The 22,822-nt window shown below is 43.4% G+C and overlaps 1 protein-coding gene across 8 annotated transcripts in view; it reads left to right on the top strand.

Annotated features, from left to right (window-relative positions):
* Positions 1–22,822, top strand: part of JADE2 (jade family PHD finger 2) — a 153,326-nt gene that overhangs the window by 14,798 nt on the left and 115,706 nt on the right. For 7 of the 8 annotated variants that reach the window (XM_035105461.3, XM_060271668.2, XM_060271672.2 and 4 more), the window contains 2 exons: positions 8,943–9,000; positions 12,340–12,425. In XM_035105461.3, the coding sequence (XP_034961352.2) occupies positions 8,943–9,000; positions 12,340–12,425 (144 nt within the window). Of the gene's footprint in view, positions 1–2,301; positions 2,655–8,942; positions 9,001–12,339; positions 12,426–22,822 lie in introns of those variants that run through there. The other variant, XM_035105460.3, reaches the window with a different exon arrangement.

A 22,822-nucleotide genomic window follows, 5' to 3' on the forward strand; every position in this document is an offset into this window, starting at 1 on the left:
GATCTCTTTTAGTCTACTCCCCTTCTCAACTTTGTTCTTTCTCCCAGTAGAGGGCCTTCTTATCAGCTTGGAAACTTCTCTTTCCTGGAATAAGTAGAATGCTAAAAATAAAAATTATCCAAGAGAAAACCAACTAGGATAGTTAGGTATGTGGAAGGGACAAGGAACAAAGAGTGCAGTCCTACCTTGTCTACTCAGCAGTAAATCCTATTGAGTTCAACGACGTTTACTCCCAGATTAATGAGATTAGGATTGCAGTTTTAAAGCATGGTCAGGATTACATCCTAAATGTGGTTAAGCATCTTAGTACTAACAAGTACAGAACATAAAAATAACGAGTGCCAAGTCAGTTCTATGCATTAAATAAAATATTTATTGAACCATTTAAATAAAATATTTATTGAACCATATAGATACTATAGAGGGAACTTTATCCATATTTTATTGGTTTATTGGCTTGTGTATCTCTTTCTGTTCCACGGTATTGAACTTGGTATATAAGAATCCCAAACTTTATATTACTAAAGCTCTTTTTGGAAGGTCACTTCTTCTCTTCTCCTTTCATAATGTGCCTCTCTTTTGTTAGCCATGGAGGGAAATGTTAAGAGTTCCCATTGGTTCAGCGCAGGTAAAACCAATCAAAATAGCCAGATTGTTGACCAGGGCTGGTTATAGGAAGCATATTGCTGCAACACTTCCACTGGTTGCCGGTCTGTTTCTGGGCACAATTCAGCATTTTGGTTATGCCTTATAAAGGCCTACCGGGCTTAGGTCCAAGCTCTCTGAAAGACCATATTCCCTCATAGTAACCTGCCCTTATTTCGGTCTCTCTACCCTCTCAGGCACAATTGGTAGAGATGCAGGAACAAGCCTTCTCGGTAGCTGCTCACTCCCTAGAGAAGCTAGACTAAATGGCCTCGGTCCAGTATACCTGAAGGAGCGTCTCCACCTCCATCATTCTGCCCGGACACTGAGGTCCAGCACCGAGGGCCTTCTCGCAGTTCCCTCGTTGCGAGAAGCCAAGTTGCAGGGAACTAGGCAGAGGGCCTTCTCGGTGGTGGTGCCTGCCCCGTGGAACGCCCTCCCAACAGATGTCAAAGAGGAAAACAACTACCAGACTTTTAGAAGACATCTGAAGGCAGCCCTGTTCAGGGAGGCTTTTAATGTTTAATAGACTATTGTGTTTTATTTTTCTGTTGGAAGCCGCCCAGAGTGGCTGGGGAAACCCAGCCAGATGGGCGGGGTATAAACAAATTATTATTATTATTATTATTATTATTATTATTATTATTATTATAGACTGGCTTCGTTTTTGTTGGTCTTGATGCAGCAGGTGAACACTTTCTTGTTCCAACAGGCTTTGGGGAACTGACTGCTTTTAATAAAAGGGGTTGTGCCGTGCTTTTTAAATTGCAATTATTGATATGTTTTAAATAGATTTTATATATGTTCAATTGCTTTTGTATTATTCCCCCCCCCCAAATGTTTCTAGCGGTTCTTATTTTATACAGTATGTAAGCTGCCTTGAGTTCAGTTAGGGGGAAAGGTGTAGTAATACTACTACTACTACTAGAATGGGAAAGTTAGCTATATTATTATTTCCCAGCATCTGAAGTTGAAAAATGCAGAGCACAAGCTAAACAAAATGTCAGCTTGGTCAGAAATATGATAAAATGAGATCCTGGAGCATAGTTTTCAGATGTGCCAGTCTTAGGAGTGTAGGAAGCAACAGAGTCAGGCCACACTGGCTCTGTCTATCTCAGTATTTTCTACACTGGCTGCCTATGGCTCTCCCAGGTTTCAAGTAAAAGCTTTCCCTACCTGGAAGCGACAGGGATCGGACCTCTTGTACGCAGTGCTCCATCACTTGGAAACTGGAAGCTAGTCAAACACTAGTTGATGGAGCAGGTGCCTAAAAAGCTTTAAACCTTGTTTGCTTTACTAGCTTCAGGCTTGAAGACTGGTTTGGAGTATTTTGAACACATCGTGGGCTCTTATCATACACAAAAGCCACAGAAATCTGAATGTGAGTGATAGCCTTTGAGAACCACGAGAATGACTTCTTTGCTTTTTATTGTAGAAGAGGAATTTAGAGCACCTGGCTTGGACTCATTCTTTTCAGATTCATGAGCCCTCTTGTCTGAGGCCTAGTTTTTAACTGAGGTACTAAATGTGGGTCTTGATCACTTTAGAGTGCAAGTGAAGTTTTATACGGCTGTGAATGCTGTATGACTGCAAATAGTTCTAGCCATTCCGCGCCCCCCCCCCAAAAAAACATTTTCTGTTATTATTATTATTATTATTATTATTATTATTATTATTATTTGGTATAGAGTAACCCTAGGCCTTACATAGTTTTGATTCACAAACTGTAGAGGGGAAAGATTTATGGCACGGAGCAAAGAAAATGCAAAGAAGAAGAGAATGAAAACCCAAGGATCAGTAAGATACTTTTAAAGGGAAAAGGTTAGCTGTATTTTCTAGAAGTTATCAAGCAGTTTCCATGAAAGCTAAAAGGCAGCGAACTGTCCCCGTGTGTTTTTAGCTGACAAAAAGAAAAGTGTCTGAAAATGGATTGCTAGAGAAGAATTACGGATTCAGAAAGAAGATTCCTAACATGCCACCGGGGGTGCTGTTTTCTTTTTTCCATTCAGGTATGTAGGAAGAACAAACAGGAAAGTGGTTTCTTTCAGCCCATACCGCAACTTGAGAGAACACAGAATTCAGTGTGTGTGTTTCCCTTGACCACCATAGGATAAAAAATGACCAGGGATGGGGAAATATGAGCCCCAAATGGGACACTGTTAAGTAAGGCGTTCCAAAGGCAGATTATCTGATGACCAAACACTTTTTTTCCCTTTTCTACAATTTGCTCTCCCAAGACGGTATTTGAATAAATTAGTGATATTAAAGATAGAGATTCCATTCACATGTTGGAGTGGTTTAGGCATTTGCACATTACGGTTGCTGTATAATTCTCGCTTTCATGTTAAAGAGTGCCACTCTGGGAGAGACGTTCCAGGCAAAAGTACTTTAGATCTTATTAGCATCTCATTTTATTCAACTTCTTAGTGACCTGCCACAGGGGGAAGTCTCAGAAGTTGCCTCCTGCAGTTAGCATTGTCAATTTAAAGTGTGTGGTGTGTGTGTATTTTGTGTGTGTGTGTGTGTGTGTGTGTGTGTGTGTGTGTATCACTTCGAGGCAATGGCTTTGTGGAGTGTAATGCTGTTGCAAAACTTATTCCTACACTGGGTAGGCTGGCTAATTGAGCTGTGGAGAAAAGTTAATGCAGAGGTGTGCTAGTTTAGAATTTATGCTAGAATTCTGCCAGATCCTTGCAATATATGCCATACAAAATAATGTGCCTTCTGAAAAGTTGTAGAACTTGAGATCCACTTCTTAGGGACAAGGCTGCTGGCTGGGCTTGCATATAGGATTTGTTTATGCACATCATCAACCTTAAAAAAAAAGAGTGTGTAGAAATAATGTAAGTAGCGGATTAGTTTATGAGTAGTTTTTAGCAATGAAAGTTAAGTGGGCTCTCCATGTTCGGGCAAAACAAATGACTATCACCTCCTGTAACTTGCTATGAGCCTTCCTAAGTATCTGGCTAGCTGAGACTGAAAGCAGAGTGCTGAACTAGATGGCTTGGAATGATCCAGCAAGAAAATGGATATGTCCACAAGTGAAAGTTTTCAAATAAAATGAGGGAGCAGGCCATTGTAAGTCAGAATTTTCTAGCCCGAGAGAATGACACAGCTAATGCGTAAAGCAGAGGAAGGAATGCATAGAATGTCATTTCCCCTGCTGGATAGGGTAACCTAGTAATCTAATCAGCAGGTTGTGGTTATTTAGAGACTCTGGAACTGCATATAACATCCAAAGCCTGGCAGGATTGACTCAGCTCTTCTTCCAAGGGAAAAGGGGAGAGCACAATACAGCTTGCTGTTAGGAGGCTTTTTGAAGAAAATCTTTGAAAGAACATTCATCCTTAATTTCTTTTTGGAAGAGTAAAGTTCTCAGCCCACATTCCTGCAGTTATCTGCCAGGCCTAATAACATTAGCTTGCTTTCTGGTGGTCTGCTTTGTACATAACGTAAAATTCCTGTCAACACTGGGGCTTCCCTTACCATCCCTGTGTGGGGCACCTGTGCCTTGCAAGGACCCCCTGCCCCCACAGCATGCCAGATCTTTATAAAATCCTATGGCTCAGTTGTTCAAGAAATATAAAAATGTCAAACATAGTTGTCATTCTGTTGCACATAGAATTTTTATATCTTTGCAGCAAACTTATTCAGTGCCATTAGGCAAGCCATGAGCACTCAACCCCAGACCCCATTTGCTATATGAGGATAATGCTGGCCATCCTTACAGGGGTGTTGTATACTGAAGGGATGCATGTGGTGCACCTTGAGCACTAAAGCATGTTTTTTTAAAATAAATGCTGATTATTATAATGTGACTGTTTGCTAACCTAGAAGGGCTTCACCATAATTTCACACGTTATAGGGGCAGCATGAAAGAACATTAGCCTCTCAGCTTGGTGCAAAAGGGAAGGAGACAGGTTTTACTAGCACCATTTTACAGCTGACAGCTTAAGTATCCTAGAAGAAGCCTGGTGATCTCTGCCAGGTAACTTGTTTACTCCCAGATTCAGTGACCTAGGCTTGCTCATGGAGGCCCTACACCTACAAGGGTTTCTTCATTTCAACTCAGTGCAGAGGAATTGGGCACACAGCATCCTGTGCCATTGAAGTGGCTCAGGGGACTCTGAATGGGCACAAATAACTTTGCCACAGCTGGCAACAATATTAAGAAGTTAAAGTCTTTGCAGAATTTTGTAGCTGTCAAGTCTCCCATTTTTCGTGGGAAACCCCCGGATTTATATCCATTTTCCACTGGTCTCCCGAATTGAAAAATATCCCGTAAATCCCCCGGATTTGCAGCTCCTGCTGGCGCCATGTCCCGGCTCCCAACTGGCTGCTCACTCACTTGGCTTCGGAAATTGCCCAAGCATGCGCAGAAGCAATTTTTGGTGCCCAGACATGCGGACATGGGCAGCCCGGCACCGGAAGTCACTACTGCGCATGTCCGGACATGCGCAGAACCGATTTCTGGTGCTGCTCTGCCCATGTCTGGGCACCGAAAATTGGGCAGAGCCGGCACCGGAAGTCGCTTCTGCGCATGTCTGGACATGTGCAGAAGCGACTTCCGGTGACACGCCGCTGCTGATGCCTTATTTTCCCTTATTTTCCTATCCGGAAGTTGACGTCTATGGCTCTGACTCTTGCACCCTTCAGGATATTTTTGCATTTAATTTGCCCCACAAATACTGTTTTGCAGGAGAGCTTGTGAGGGACAGATATCAAGTCCTCAAATGAATCTTTCTCTGCTCATTCTTAGCTCCAAAGAGTAGAAGCTGCTCTGTTAAGTATTTATTTTTTTAAACTGACCTGGTCAGCAAAACCCCAGTAGGAAGATGCTCAGTTGGAATTTCAGCTTCATAAACTGCCTTCAAATCCATCTGCGGCATCTTTCTCTCTCCCTGAAATCTAATGGCCCTGAAGTGCAAGGCTGGTTTAATAACATCTGTTCCCCCTGAATTACTGGAGAAAAGTATTGATATAGCCATATTGTCAAGAAGTAATTTTAATCATGTTTTGACAGGGCAATTCTTTACCACAGCGTTGTCAGTAAAAATGTTTATGTTACTTCGCTGTTATTATCCTTCGTAGCGGCATGGTAAAACATTGCACATGTGCTGGAAATGAAGGCAGTGCTTAGGATTTTATGATTTAGTATTTATGGGAATTCCTTTGCGGATTGTCATCTTTTCCAAAGGATAATAGCATCCTGTGGTCTTGTCATCAAGTGCAATTTTCTCCTAATAGCTCTTGTGATTAAACCACAAACAAAACTATTTTCCACAGTTTTGTTCTTTCCTTCCTCATTCCTAGAAGAAGAAAAACAGGGTGGTGGTGGTGAATGGTATCTAGTCATTGGTACCTTAGAGAACCCCTGCCCTGTATGTTATGATTTCTTATGGTGGCGGCTTGTGAGATAATGTTGTACTTGGGGATTAAAATATGCTTATGCTGTACACTGCTTTAGTTTTGATGAAACTAAGCGTATTTTGGAAAATCTGAAAATGCACAGAAGAAGCAGAAAAAAGCAGGCCTTTGTTCTTAGGGTTCGCCAAATCAGGACCCATAGGCTATGTGGGCGGCTTTTAAATCCCCCCTTTGCCGTGAGAAAAGAGGTAGGCAGAGCTGCTTCTGCCTGTTTGTGTTCAACCAAAGGGGAACCGTTCTGGAAGCTTTGCTAATGCCATCTTGGTAGTCAAGATAACCCCACAATTAATTGGTAGTTGTTGCAGCAATGAGCTCATATATGCTTATACTCACTTGCTTTGATATAAGCTAATGGGCTTGCTTTGATGTTATCCTTATCTGTGGGCTTGGGGTGCTGGGCTCTGAGCCCAGAAAAGGGGAACTATCTGTCAGACTTGGGCATTTGCCACCCATGCCCTCACCTGGTCCAGGTGAAGCGACGGGAAGGCCTAGACAAAGTGACGTTTGCTTCTTTGTGTATAAAGAATGTATGCATGTTTGCTTGGGCATGGACAAGCCATCTCCTTGCTGCGGTGTCCATCCCATGTCTGCAAAGACTGAGGGTGCTTACCTTTTTCCTCTCTTGAGAAGTACATAGAGCTAATGCAGGAAATTGGAAGAGTTATTGGAAGAGTTCAGATTAATTTTACTGGATCCAGTGTTTACCTGCGTTGCTTGGAAATGTAAGGCATGTGTGCGCATGTGCACGCTTTCTCTTTCTATGTCTCTGTGGGAGGGGCCCCCATCCAGGAAGGTGGGAGTGAAGGGATCAGAGGACGGTACCCATGACACTTGCTCAAAAGTCCTAATGTCCCCGTGGGCCTCGAAAGGTTGGTGATCTATGACTTGTGCAATTCGGACTAGATGTAATGCCATCTGTTGCTAGATAGCAATATTTAAGGGAGGAGCAATTGAGAGTAGGTGTAGTAAAGATAAACTGCTCCATTTGTGTTGCATAGCATATCACTGTAGTTACATCCAACACGGTTAGCTGTGATGGTGTGTTCACAGCAGGGTTTCTGTACAATTGGTGTGTGAATCTCTGCTGCCCTTAATGTTCTTTTTCTCTCAATATACTTGGTTCAGTGGACAGTAGGAAAAATGCTTTGAAATAACCAAGGATACTGTTCTTAAAAAAATAAAGGAAAGCATAAGAGTTCTAGGAATAAGTGTTCCTAGAAATAACTTGGGCCATGTCTGCCTTACAGTTTATAGGGAGTACAATCTGATTTCCATGCACATCTGACCTGTGCACAGATGTGCATTCACCCTTATGCACCATGGCAGAGAGTTAGTTGATGTAGATGCAATGGGTTGGTATGTAACATGGCATCTGGCATACTACTTCCTCTTGGGAATCATTTGTTTTGCAAACAACTTCCACACCTGCATGCAAATACTGTGAGAGGGACGCAAAGGCTTTTCTTTTAGTGTTATGTAGAAACAGTGCCACTTATGTGAGCTCTGACCATTGAGATACTTGCACAGCCACCCACTTTGTATGTACCAGCGGGTAGTGATAATGTGCAGCACAAGTGAGGCTTTGAATAATTGGAAAACAGTTGGCTTGCGGTATGGACATGAATGAACTGAAGTAAAGATTAGCTTCCATCTTAGAGATTTGGTGGCGATCTTGTGTGAACCTCCCTCTCTCCTGTTTGAAAATAAAATTGGGTTTGTGCCAAAAAAATTAACCTCCAGAGTGGCTTCTTGTGCTTCTGGAGTGTGCTGGGGCATATCCTGATGTGGATCCACTCGTTTAAACAGGCAGTGGTTCGTTGGTTTGGGCACTGAAGTACTGTAATAAAAGGTCATGGGTTGAGGAGAATTGTGCCAAGGTGTCTTTAATCTATGGTGTCACCCTCCCTTCAAGGTAAATGGCGTTTCCATGTGCTCTGGCTTCCGTCACAGTGTTCTGTTGCGCCAGAAGCGGTTTACTCATGCCAGGCACATGATCCGGAAAGCTGTCTGTGGACAAACACCCGCTCCCTTGGCCTGAAGTGAGATGAGCGCCACTCCCCAAAGTTGCCTTTGACTGCACTTAACCATCCAGGGGTCCTTTACCTTTTTTTTTTTTTACCAAGTTGCAGAAGCTCAATAGGAGGCTAGTCTTTTAACCCATTTCATACAGGGAACTTAATCATGAGCATAAATTTCTGGAAACAGAAATGTCTCCCTCAAACCCTTCTGAATGTTAGTCCTAAAATCTGGGTGAAAACCCTTGTGAATGTTGTTGACTCTGTGAAATCCGCATGATAAGCGTTTTACATGTCAGTGGCTTATTGAATGGAGCCACCCACCATGTGGTTCAATTTTCAAACCATTACCATGGGGCTATTGCTCCCCTTCTCACTGCATTACAATCTCCAGAGATTCTTTAAAGCAAAATAATTTCCACCTTTTATTTGACATCTAGTCAAAGATCTATGCTGTTGCCGCTTTTGGCCATGGATGGTTTCCAAAGGGGTTCTCCCAAACTTTTCATCAACTCGAGTTCTCCACGCCACAGTGATGGACATTCCTTAAATTTGCATTTATTGTATAATCGGTTTGGAAGTTTTGGTTTCCAGGAATTCTGCATGATTAAAAATAAAATGCACCCAAGTGGCAGAGGGATTTAGAAGAGTAGTGTTACTGCACCTTAAACTGCAGTGGTTCAGTGATGTTCTTTTTCACTCTTTAAGCCCCTGGTAATTCTCTTGTCATTAGGCTAAGTATTCACTGGTATGGTTGGGTTAATGCGATGTGTGGATATCCTGAGATAACAGTGATTTGGTGCCATAATGAGTTTCCTGAACAGTAAGTGTAATATTCACTTTCTTTTGTTACAGATGGAAGAGAAACGGCGAAAGTACTCGATCAGCAGTGATAACTCAGACACCACTGACAGTAAGACCTTTAATTCAAGGCTTTGAACAAGATAACTAAACGATTCACCTCCAGCAGGGAAAGCATTTGAATAATTACTTTGCAGACAGCCGGGGAAAGCTACATTTTACTGGGTAGTCCCTGAACAATGAATTGTACTTGGGGAATGCTTTTCAAAATATGCTACAAGACGTTAATATCCACTTGCATATCTTGCGGTGGGGTGCCTTTTGTCTGATCTAAGTGTCCTTTTCCTCCTGTAAACGGTGTGGGCAAGAGGAAGCCATAAAATAAAACTGACTATAAAACTTTGACTCAGACAAAACCCTTATTAGACACCACACTGCAACCTATCTTCTCTCATAACAGCTTAGTCAAAGGACACTGGGCTTCAGGGAGGAGCAAGTGTTTGAAATAAACTTAACTTTAAAACTAAAGTAGACCTTGGCAAGGTTGGAAGCTATCTGATGGCTATGTTACAGGAACAAAAATTGAGGAAGACACCAAACACAAGGAAGCCAAAAAGAGGCAAAGCCTCCAAGTGGTGCTTAGAAATACAGCATTTTAATTGAAAGATACAACATGGTCAACACATTTTGACATACAACTTCTTCCATGTTCAATAAAGTGTTCTGTTTCCAAGCATCGTTTTGAGTACTGTATGGGAACTGTTCTGGCTCAGTTTTCCATCAGTAAATTGTGTAGTTTAGGCTCTTAGCAATCCAAGGGCAGAATGTTTGTTGGCATAAAAACAAACCGCAGGCGGTTAAACTGGGTATATTGTAGGAATTAGTTTGGGATCTGCAACCTGAACACAATTTACTTTAGTGTGCAAATACTATGGACTCCTCTCCATAGCTTCCCATGCTCAGTTACCTTTAAACAAGCTACAAGATGTGGCATTTAAAACCGTGTGACAATGTGCAGCTACTGTCACTTCCTGGAAAAGGAAGGTCATGGCTGTGTTTACAGTTACTCTGCAGGAGAGCATTTGTCAACAGTTAAAACATCACCTACTGCATAAATACCAAAGTCCAACTGAGATAAGGTGGTGCAGTTTAATACTGTGATTAACAATGATTTAACCCCTCAAGAGCCCTGAAGCTCTCCTCCAAAGTTTTTTTTTTGAGGTTTATTTTTTAGGGTTAAATAAAGGGATAGGACTAAACCGTTGAGCAGCAGCTTGACAGGGTTACTTTTTGTAAAGGCGTCAGATTCATCCGCTGGTACAGCCTGGTGCTGAGAGGAAGGGGCGATAGTTCAGGGATAGAGCACGTGCCAGGCAGGCAGAAGGTTGAATGGTTGGCATCTCTTGTTGTTAAAGGATCTCCAGTAGCAGCACTACCTGGGAATTTAGTGCAGCCTTCCCCACTGGTGCTTTGCAGTTGTTGTTAGACTCCCAGCTCCCACTTAGTCAGTATTGCAAATGGACAGGGACGATGGCAGGTGTAGTCCAGAGCCTCTGGAGGCCACTAGGTTGGTAAAGGCTGATTTAAACAAGACACTGCCAACTGAGTGGACGATACTGGTCTAGATGTTCTAACTCAGTAAGAATCAGCTTCTTGTGTTGTGCTTTGCCTCTTGAGTTAGCCATGTGAGGCTGGATGATTCCACTCTTGGGATCAGATACTTCCTGGGGATTTTCACTTGCTGACCCAAACTTCTAGGTGGAGTTTAACATTTCTTCCACATTTAACTTTTTAATACAGGGGTGTACACATCCAGGATTTGATACATTCAAATGCAAAACGAGAACAGCAGATTATTACACATCTTTCATTATGTCTATACACACCTTTATATGCAAGTGTCTCTTTCTTAAAAGAATAACCAACCACCTCTTAGAATAGAGAGAGAGTCCAAAAGCTATATGCGAGTGCAGAACTATGACCTGCAGTGTTCTTTAACTCATGTAAGAGTAACAACACAGTACAAAAACTATATAGAACTATATAGAACTACTTCCATAGCCTTTTACCCCTTGAGGACAGTCTATGTGCATCATTAAACATTCCGGCATGCTGGCAAAGAGTTCGTCTACCCATCCAGATTTATAAGTGTCAGACTCAAGGAGGAGTTGACATGTGGGAGGGAAAGTTTGCCCTCCTGACCCACAGAATAAAGCAAGTTTATTCTGAACCGAGAAAGCCAAGAGGGATAAATGGCAGCATAAGGTTCTATGTTATGATTTAATTGGAACAAGTCAAGCAACAAGGACCTTTTTCGCCTGCGGGGACTTTTACTGCAATGGCAACAGCGGCTCCCCCCCCCCTTTGCAGACTCTCTGCATGGAGAGCCTTTAAAAAAATTGTAAAGGTGTGATCTTTAGCACTTGGGAGAGGATCAGAACAGAGCTTCTGCATAAACTATTTAAAGTAACAGCTAAAAGAGCAAGTTTCTGTGGCCTTCCTCTAAATAGCAGAACCAGGTAACAATGGATGGTTTTATCAAATACCCTGACTGGCATCTTAAATTGGATTAGAAGAGACTTAACACAATTAACAACAGTTTGTAATCCTTGAATGTCTGCAACCTGTAAAATCCACTCATTCAGTGACCGCTTGTGTGAGTACTCAGGACCTCATGTGAAGTATACTTCAATGACCAATAAAATTAAGGATTGTTGATGGCACTTGAGATGCTACAAGGGCTCTTGCCAGGCTGCTTCATTGTAGACCTCACCATGTCTAAAAGCTGCCATTCTTGTCACTTGGTAAAGCACCTGAGTGGAGTTGGTCTAGCAAGAGACTCCTCCCAGGGCCCTAGGAACCTGCCTTAAACTGAGTCTATCTATATTGATCCATCTAACTAACTCAGTATTGTCTACACCAGGCATCCCCAAACTGCGGCCCTCCAGATGTTTTGGCCTACAACTCCCATGATCCCTAGCTAACAGGACCAGTGGTCAGGGATGATGGGAATTGTAGTCCAAAACATCTGAGGGGTTAAATACCCAGATGCTTGTCCAAATTACAAGCATTTGAAGTACAATACCGGTAGTTACATGGTATTCAAGAGTTTCATTTAGGAGAAACCTCTATTTCCAATCAAATAATGCATCTAACACAGAGATAATTCAAACAAGAGGCAACAGGAGCAAAACAAAGCTGTTGGCCATATGTAGGACCAGTTTATATACCCCTGCTAAGTTTCACCCAGTAGCTGTCTCAGAAGTTCTGGTGCATTGAATTATTCTTCTCAGCAACACCGTTGGTGTTCAGATTGCAGTCCATAGGTCCTGAAGAATCTTCAACAAATGAACTGTAAATTTCTTGTTAGACACCAATTTGATGGTGATTAGGCTTTTCTTCATGGAAGTCTTGCTGTTGTTCCCTTAATGAATTTTGTTTTCGTTTGAAGGTCAGACAACATCAGCGTCAAGATGCTCCAAAATTCCAAATACAAAATCTGGTTGGTCAAGACAGAAGGAGAAGAAACCCTCAGAGGTAAGTTGTATTTTATCTCTCTATTCAGCCTCTGTGTTTGGTATTTATTGTGTACGTGTGTGTGTGTGTGTGTGTGTGTGTGTGTGTGTGCAGGTTTAAATACAAAAAGTAATGTACTCAAACCTGAAGTTAAGGGCAGCCTTTGACACTGTCAAAGTCGCAAACAATTCTAGTGAACTCCCATCTGAAGATGCAGAAAGCACATTAGGTGACTGACTATCCAGCACCATTTTAGTACAGGGCCAGAACTCTGCTTCTCATAACACCTCTCCAGCTAACAGCTGTAGCTGGGGCTAGATCTGGTCCGAGGAATTACAGCTATATGACAGTTCCCAGTTGAGCTTTGCTAGAGCTGTCTGTCTAGTTGCTGTCCTTGGTCCTGCAATACCATATTATCTGTTGGCTTTCATTGCACTTTTGATCCAGGTAAACGCCTAGTTCATCCCAAACTTGAGTCCAAGACAAATGAAAGCCTCTGCAGACATTCATTCACTGTCGTTTGTATTTTGGTTCCACTTTTTGTCTTGACGTGGCAAAACCTTAATTACGTGTTTACTCCTTGATATGCTTAAAAGGTAAAGGGACCCCTGACCATTAGGTCCAGTCGTGACCGACTCTGGGGTTGCGGCGCTCATCTCGCGTTATTGGCTGAGGGAGCCGCCATACAGCTTCCAGGTCATGTGGCCAGCATGACAAAGCCGCTTCTGGCAAACCAGAGCAGCACACAGAAACGCCATTTACCTTCCCACTTGGAGCGGTCCCTATTTATCTACTTGCACTTTGATGTGCTTTCGAACTGCTAGGTGGGCAGGAGCTGGGACCGAGCAACGGGAGCTCACCCCGTCGCAGGGATTCGAACCGCCAACCTTCTGATCAGCAAGCCCTAGGCTTTGTGGTTTAACCCACAGCGCCACCTGCGTCCCCTTTGATATGCTTATATATGTGTATATTTTAATTTTGCACATTGGTGTGGAGCTGTTGGGTAAGCTGTGACCAAGCAGAAGGCACCCAGAGTTGTGGTAGATGACCATCCACAGAAAGACTTGGGGACAGTCCAGTAAATGGCTTTCCATAGAGCTCCCTAAAACCTAGGACTAGCCTTGAGCATATCGTTTGTAGATGATGGAATGTTACCATCCTTGCAGCACTCATGGATCAGTCTAATGTGTGAATGAGCCTGACACAGTGGGAAATGCTCCAGCAGACTTCCATATGGCTTCCAGTTTCTTTAGCTATTTTAAGACAATAGCTAAATTTGACTGGATGACGGGTAATCTCAGTAGACCACAGTTTAGAGTTATCCTGCATCTCCCAACACAAAGCAGTTTGTGTGTGCATTTGGGTGGTGCCAATTTTAACTACAGCTAAAGATGCAGTGCTGCACTAGTGGTGTTTGGGATGAAGACCCTGCGTAGTGCAGGAACGAATGTATTTTATTTGTTTATTCTAATGTTCATTGGCTGTGTTTCCACTGAAAACTTTGCTAAAGGCAATGCACAATAAAATTAAATGCACAGAATAAAAGAAGCAAAACAGCAAAATACAACTCAGCAGAGCACGAAGATCAAATTCTATACATCAGTTACATTTTGTAGTTTCGCTGCCTGGTACTTGTGGTGAAGAACAGCTCATTTGACAAGAAAGGTTAGTTACACATATTTCTCTAGGCCCCTAGGAAGTGTGTGACACACAGTACCAAACAGAAGAACCAGATTCCTCAGAGATGAGGTGACTCACTCATCACAAGCTGAAGGAGAAACAGCCTAGCCCTTTCAAATGACAACTCAGGGTTGGAAAACTGTTCTCTTTGGTTGCCTGAGGTGTCATTCTCCATTGCTCTGGCAAATACCATTCCTTTCCAAGATACCACGTTTCAGGAATTACGCCTTTGCACAGACTGAGAACACACATTACTGTAGACTGAAAACATGAATTTTGTTGCCATGTGGGAAGAACTGGCTGTTCATTGTGAACAGGAAAGAAGATATAACAGGTGCTTTTAACACATTTATTTATTGTGGATACACCTATATGTGCGGTTACTGAGATAGAGAGGAATCAAAAGCATATAGACGGGTTTGAATAAAATGGCCTTGTGGGATCTAAAAAAACCTCTGTCATAGCACTGGTGAATCTTCCCTGTAATTTATTTTAGATATTTTAGATATTTTAGATAATTTTAGATATTTTTTTTTAAAAGTACTTAGAATTAGACAGCACTTTCAAGCACTCCACATACAGTGACTTGGATCCCAAGTTGCTCCTCCATTCACACCAGTTTTTGACTGCACCCCCCCCCCCGTCCCAAATTTCACAGTGCCCAGGAGCATATTTTCAGGGGACATCAGAGGAAAGCTGAGGCATGAAAGCCCCATGATCGTCAACTCTGTTGTGATCCAAGCCATTACAATGAAACTCTTAAAACAACCCTGCAAAGGGGGGGGGTATTATCAGCCCCATGTTGTAAATGCGGGTATTGAGGCTGTGAAGCAACCAATGACTTGCCTAAAGCTACAGATTAACCGCAGATGTAATACTCTGATGATTCATAGCTCAGTCTTTTAGCCACTCTGCCACATTGACTCTCCAAATGAGCTAAGATGCTGTCTCTGGCACACTAAAAAGCAGCCCTGGATTCTGGAAGGCATGAGATCCAAGATGAACGACCCTAGGACTGACCCTCTTGAGGCCGGGTTCTAGTTCTATCTTTGAGCTGAGATGCCCTTCTTGTTTCTTCTAGATCAGGGGTTCCCAACAAAATTTTCTCGAGGACCCCTCATTGAGCCGCTATTGTGACAAGGACCCCTATTAATTCCTAATCCTAAAATTAAAAAGTGAGAGCCAAATTAAGAGTCTTTTTATAAGAGTCCAGGGAGGAGGGAGGGGAATGGGTAAGACAGGGTACCTGCGCAGTAGCGCACAAATGAAGCAAAGCAAAGCAAAGCATCTTGGGGAGGTGAGCGTTAGTAGAATGCGCGCGCTGCCTCTTTGCAAAACAGTAGTGTTTGTAAAGCGCCACCTAACGGCATATAGCAGAACTACTGCCTCATCTAATTCTAGTTTTGCGCTAGACTCTGCTCATGCAGGAAGCAGCCAAAACAAAAAATCTGTTATCATACGAAATATATTTAATATTTTTTTTTATTCTAATAGCATCTTGCGGACCCCTCTGGCATAGCTCGCGGACCCCTGGGGGTCCCCGGACCACCTGTTGGGAACCACTGCTCTAGATAGAAGCATAGACAGGAAAGATAAGGAATCAAAGGCATAAGTGCAACACAGTCATTAGCTAAATCAAGAGTGGTGCTTATTATGAAAGGCTGTGTGACAAGGGATTAGCTATATGCATTTGCAGTGCAACTGGAAACACGAGCTTCTTTGCAGAGTAAAAAACACACCAAGCCTTTTGTCAACACTAAGGTCATTATGCAGCATTATCAGGACACCCAGCAACAATTTATTGTTGGTGCTGGTTTCAGATTCTGGCCTGACCTGGTCCATCATTCAGGGTGTTGGGCTTGAACCTTTCTGCTCCCTGCCTTAATTTTATTCTGGTATTAATGAGGAAAGAGGTCTACCTGTAAGCCTGAGGCCCGTTCCAAACAGTCAAGGTGGCTGCCATGTATGAGTCCTAACACAATATAGGCTTCTGCTTGCATATTCGTTAGCAATGTGGTTTACAAACGTTTGCCATAATGGCTCTCCTTTGGCAAGATAATATACCTATATATTCCTTTTGACAGCCTGAGGATGTATTTTAGTGGTGAAAAAGCATAGTGAAATCGTAGTATGGATGGAATTGCAAGGCTTTTCACTGTTCACCTGCGTCTGTTCCTCTTATTCAGGGGCTGGTTGGTGACATATTTGTTGTTGTTTAGTCGTTTAGTCGTGTCCGACTCTTCGTGACCCCATGGACCAGGGGTGTCAAACTCAAATTCATCGGGGGCCGCATCAGCAGTTTGGTCACCCTCAAAGGGCCGGTTGTATCTGTAGGACTATGTGTCCACTCTTTATTATCATAAATTATTGACACTGCATTCAATTATTACTGTTTTTTTGTAATAATGTAAGTAATAACTAGCTCTGAAAGCAGAAACATAGTCAGAATAATGGCAAGTAGATATTCAAATGTACAATTAGAAAGATGGGAAGGACGGAAGGAAGGAAGGAAGAAAGAAAGAAAAGAGGGAGCAGGAGGGAGAGAGGAAGGAAAGAGGGGAGAGAAGGAAAGAAAAAGAAAGAGGGAGAGAAGACGGAAAGGGAGAAAGAAGGAAGGAAGTAGAGAGGGAAAGAAAGAATAAGAATGAGGGAGAGGAAGAAAGATGGGAAGGACGGAAGGAAGGAAGGAAGGAAGAAAAGAGGGAGTGGGAGGGAGAGAGGAAGGAAAGAGGGGAGAGAAAGAAGAGTAGGAAAGAAGGAAGGGAATAAAGAAGGAAAGAAAAAGAAAGAGGGAGAGAAGACGGAAAGGGAGAAAGAAGGAAGGAAGTAGAGAGGGAAAGAAAGAATAAGAATGAGGGAGAGGAAGAAAGATGGGAAGGACGGAAGGAAGAAGGAAGGAAGGAAGGAAGGAAGGAAGGAAGAAAGAAAAGAGGGAGCAGGAGGGAGAGAGGAAGGAAAGAGGGGAGAGAAAGAAGAGTAGGAAAGAAGGAAGGGAATAAAGAAGGAAAGAAAAAAAGAAGGAAAGAAAAAGAAAGACGGAGAGAAGACAGAGATAAAGAAGGAAGGAAGGAGAGGGAAAGAAAGAATAAGAACGAGAGAGAGGAAGAAAGAAAGGGAAGGGGGGTCGCCGCCTTGATTCAGCGCCAGAAAAGAGCGCGAAGGGAGCCAGGGGCAAAAAGCATTTCCCGTGCAGCATGAGGCAGCTGGTGTCCGTTTTAGCAGACGTGCGTGAAGCCTCAGAGTTGCACGTCCATGAGGCTGAGCCGCTGCTGAGCTCACGTTCATAGGGCTGAGCCGCGGCAGGAGGAGGAGGAGGTGAGGCAAGAGGAGGAGGAGGCGGCTTGTCGGGTCGGTGCCCGGCAGCACCGTATGGAGAGTGCCGAGCCTCTGGGACGCAGCAGTGCTCTGTAGCACTTTGGCTCCTCCTCCTCCTCCACGCGGCGCTGCTGGGTGCTTTGTCTGTGCTTCAGCAGCAGCCGCAGCAGCAACTGTTTCCAGGCGCCGAGCCGTGGCAGGAGGAGAAGGATTCAAAGTGCTACAGAGCACTGCTGCGTCACAGAGGCTCGGGACTCTCCGTGCGGCGCTGCTGGGCGCTGACCCGGCAAGCTGCATCTTCCTTCTCCTGCTGTGGCTCGGGGCGCTCCACGCAGCGCTGCTCCGGCCGCCTTTCTACCCCCCCAGGCCCCAGCTGTTTGTCGGCACTTTGTCGGCGCGGCGCTTCAGCAGCAAGGTCCCGCTGCTGGGTCCCGCTGGCTGGGGCGCTCGGCGGGCCACATGACGAGGTCTGGCGGGCCGGATTTGGCCCCCGGGCCTTGAGTTTGACACCTGTGACATGGACCATAGCACGCCAGGCACTCCTGTCTTCCACTGCCTCCTGCAGTTTGGTCAAACTCATGTTCGTAGCTTCGAGAACACTGTCCAACCATCTCGTCCTCTGTCGTCCCCTTCTCCTTGTGCCCTCAATCTTTCCCAGCATCAGGGTCTTTTCCAGGGAGTCTTTTCTTCTCATGAGGTGGCCAAAGTATTGGAGCCTCAGCTTCACGATCTGTCCTTCCAGTGAGCACTCAGGGCTGATTTCCTTAAGAATGGATAGGTTTGATCTTCTTGCAGTCCATGGGACTCTCAAGAGTCTCCTCCAGCACCATAATTCAAAAGCATCAATTCTTCGGCGATCAGCCTTCTTGATGGTCCAGCTCTCACTTCCATACATCACTACTGGGAAAACCATAGCTTTAACTATACGGACCTTTGTAGGCAAGGTGATGTCTCTGCTTTTTAAGATGCTGTCTAGGTTTGTCATTGCTTTTCTCCCAAGAAGCAGGCGTCTTTTAATTTCGTGACTGCTGTCACCATCTGCAGTGATCAAGGAGCCCAAGAAAGTAAAATCTCTCACTGCCTCCATTTCTTCCCCTTCTATTTGCCAGGAGGTGATGGGACCAGTGGCCATGATCTTGGTTTTTTTGATGTTGAGCTTCAGACCATATTTTGCGCTCTCCTCTTTCACCCTCATTAAAAGGTTCTTTAATTCCTCCTCACTTTCTGCCATCAAGGTTGTGTCATCTGCATATCGGAGGTTGTTGATATTTCTTCCGGCAATCTTAATTCCGGCTTGGGATTCATCTAGTCCAGCCTTTCGCATGATGAATTCTGCATATAAGAATTCTGGTGACATATACCAAGGGAATATGTATGTAAAGAAGTACAACCAAGGGAATTGGGGAATACCCTTCTTTTGGCTGCCACAGCACAGGTTAGCCAGATACTGAAAACAAAGACTGTATGTGGTTAAGTGATCTTAAGTGTGACAACCCCTTTTGCCCTTTTCCAATCCTGCAAGACCTCTGTCACTACCTTCCCATTGTTCCCTGAGTTTCTAGTTCCTGGCCTCTGAACAGCATTTAGATCTGACCTTGCTGTGTTTGGGATCCATATTAGCCGGGAGCTGCCAGAAATTGTCCACTGAAACTATCAACTTAATATAGCCATTCAAAGGGCAAATGGCATACTAAGAACCAATAGTAAAGAATATATAATGCCTCATTTACAATTATATTCTGCCTGCCTTTTGAATATTGAGCACCATTTTTTGTTGCTGTCTTATGGAAAGGATTTAGTAGACTTTGGAAAATAAAGCAGAATAAATTGACCAGGAACATGCCTTAGATAGCAAAAGGGAGAGATAGATGATAGTACTGTATCTGCATAGTACTGTTGTATAGCAAAAGTGAATGAGGAAATGCTTACTTAAACACACAGGTTTTAAAACAGATGGAAGGATATACTTTTACACAACTCACTATTAACCCACAGAACTAGTTATATTGGGAAGGAGAGAAGGCTAACTTGTAACCAAAAAAGGTTTTTATATTTTCACAGAAGTGCATCAGTGGTTTCGACCAAGATTCCAGAGGCTTGGAATGTGGATTAAATTCTGCATAAGCCTTTGGTGTACCTCTTGTGAAATTGCCAATACTTGCTGCTTTCAGAAAAAGGGTTGAAAACATCAATCACTTTCTAATACATAGGATTCAGAACAATTATTCACAATGGGGCCAGTTCTCAAACACACACTAATGAGAACAACACAATCCTATAAAAGTCTACTCAGAAGTATCTCCTATTGAGCTCTATGGGACCTGATTCCATGTAAAGACATGTAGGATTGCAGCCCTCAGTGCCTAATCTAGGTTCCAGTCCCACATCCAAGCTAAGTGAAAGCATTAAGATAAAAGCCAATTCATTCCCATGGCTCGAAGTCCCTATTTAGCTGCCCATGCTGGTCTTGGAACTCACATTCCCATTCCTTGCCAAAAAGGTCCTGAACTTTGAGCAAAACAAAGCATTGCAATTCAAATTAAGCATGTTTATGAAAAATGGCCTTATCTTTTAGTTAAAAGCAGTTTTATTCTTTGTTTTAGTTTTAAAGTCCAAAACAGAATCAAAAGCTTTAGATCTCAGCCAGAAGCAGATTTCACACAAACACAGAAAAGTTAACCAAAGAGGAAGGAACTCTGGTGTTTCCCAGGGACACTTTTAAAGCAAGCTAGGTGTCTAGCAGCACCAGATTTGCCAATCTGCAGCTGCTTTTAAAAGCATTGGCTGTTGGTGGAGGGTTTAAAGTGCCAGTTGAATTCTAGTGAGATTGGCTAGAGCTTTTGTAGGTGAATAAAAGAGCCTTGAAATGGATATAGAAAAATTAATAGGAAAGCAAGTGAAGACGCTGATGGAAAGAGAGAAAAGTGAAGTGGTTAGATATGAAGCAGAAGTGGTTTTGTGCCAAGCCAGTGAAAAGCAGCACATTATGGGAGATGGAGAATTTCAACAGTTGCAAAGCGGTCTGACAAAACTGCTGACCATTATCATCTTCAGGTTTCTCTTGTTTGTACACGTCACTGGGGTAATAAAGTTGAGTCTTCAATGCAGCAAGAAAATGGCTTCTAAAATTATCTTCTTCTAGATTAGGCTCCAGTGGAAGTCTGTTTATGGTGGTGAAGTCCCGCTTGTTTCAGCACTTTGCAGAGCACATAGGCACTTCTCGTGGTAGGCGTGTACTTACTGTAGACTGCTAGCCACGAATATACTTAGACTGCTTAATTGATTTGACTTCCCTGTATTTAAAGCAATTTTATTGCTTGTAGAGTTCCTACTTGTTTGGTCCTGTTGGTCAGCTGACTGTCAGTTGAAAACCAGACAGCGGTGGTGGTGGTGGGGGAATCTTCAGAGCCTTATTTGAAGATGCTGGGGATTGAATCAGGAAACTTCTTCATACAGAGCAGATGCTCTACTACTGAGCTACAGTGCTTCATGTTTAACATCAATTCATTGATTCCATTTGCCTTTCCACCACATGCACCCATAAGGGGGAATGCTTGCAGAATAGTAGTTTCCCCCAAAGTATAAATGCAAGTAGACCTGAAAATGATCTGCCTCTACTCACAGTTTGAGGACTGTAAATTGTAATCCTGTAGGGCCAGTGAGTAGAGGCAGATCATTTTCAGGGATGCGGGTGGCACTGTGGTCTAAACCACTGAGCCTTGGGCTTGCTGATCAGAAGGTCGGCGGTTCGAATCCCTGCGACGGGGTGAGCTCCCGTTGCTTGGTCCCTGCTCCTGCCAACCTAGCAGTTCGAAAACACGTCAAAGTGCAAGTAGATAAATAGGTACCGCTCCGGCGGGAAGGTAAACGGCATTTCCGTGCGCTGTTCTGGTTTTGCCAGAAGTGGCTTAGTCATGCTGGCCACATGACCCAGTGTGGGTCTGCGGACAACTGTGGAAACTGTCTGCGGATAAACCTTGGCTCCCTCGGTCAGTAAAGTGATATGAGCACCGCAACCCCGGAGTTGTTCGCGACTGGACTTAACTGTAAGGGGTCCTTTAACTTTACCTTTTTAGGGCCAGTGAACACACTTGGTTACAACTTGATCCTGAGATGTGCTCACTACTAAGCACAGGCTTTGGCCGATTTGTGCGGGGTCGTGTTCTGGGTTATTGTGCGTGACAGTGGAGCATGCATAAGCCCGCTCTGCCCCATTAAGCCCCGTTCCACTCCCTTTCCTGGCCACTTCTGGGTTGCCCTGATGCGTGCTTTCACAGTTGTGCACATTCTAAATGTGTGTGAATTGGTCCTTGCCTGTAAACTGCTTGGTTTAGTACGGAATATACTGACCACAACACCCATGGAACAAAAAACACCATAGAGTGTGATTCACCTAAAGATCCTGCATAAGGGATTCCACTTGTGACATGGAGTCGTCACCCCCCCCCAGTCCCCTTCTGAATTTGGCTCTGGGGAACACTGGGAGAATCCCCAGAACAGCATGCAGGGGGAGGAGCGATTGTTCTGTCTGGCCAGCTGAAAATTTTGTGCAGACAGACTGGTCGCCTCAGCTTGACATTGAATTCCACCCATAACGCTATGTTTATACTGAAGGAGTGTTATACTGGCCTTCAGGGCAGATTAGTCAGAACAGATGTTTCAGATTGGAGTGTTATGCTTTGGTCAGTTACTTTGGAGTAATCTCAGTGGCTTCAGTATACGTACTCCATGCTAAAGATCCTGCAAATCATAGCCTTAGGCTCATTTTAATACTCATGCAATAGCATGAACTGAGCATAAACAATTGTTCCAACACATTAATGAGCCTTCTCAGTGTGAGAACTACACAGCTGCATCAGTGTCAGATTGTTCCTTTATGGGCAAAGTCTACAGCTGATAAAGTATTCAAATTAAGCAAATTTATGCAAAACTGTCTGATCTGCTAATTAAAAGCGGTTCTAAGCAAGATTTCCTTCAGTTTACTTAAGATGTCTAAAATGAAAATGATCACTTCTCCTAAACATACTTCCTTTGAAAGTAAATCTTGCTGTTTTCAGTAGAACTTTCAAGTAAGTGTGTTTTGGATCAGGGCTTGGAATGTCATCTCAGAATATGGCAGTATCATGGATTGGCTAGAAATAATGATACTTTGAGAAGTGGCTGGTTGGTTCGGCATTGATTGATTATACAGTTTCTTTTAGATTCTGCCAGACTTCAAACCACTCATGAAGTTAGTGGCCAGTTGACTTACTCTTGCTTGGTAATTCCAGAGCACAGTCCATTAGGGGCTAACCTCACTGGATTTTAATATTCTAGATTGCATTTTCTATGTCTCTTAAAAATAATATACAGTGGTGCCTCGACTTACGAATTTAATCCGTTCCGAAGGCACCTTCGTAAGTTGAAAAATTCGTAAGTCGAAA

This window comes from Zootoca vivipara, chromosome 2, assembly GCF_965207765.1.
Source record: "Zootoca vivipara chromosome 2, rZooViv2.hap1.1, whole genome shotgun sequence".
NCBI lineage: Eukaryota > Metazoa > Chordata > Lepidosauria > Squamata > Lacertidae > Zootoca > Zootoca vivipara.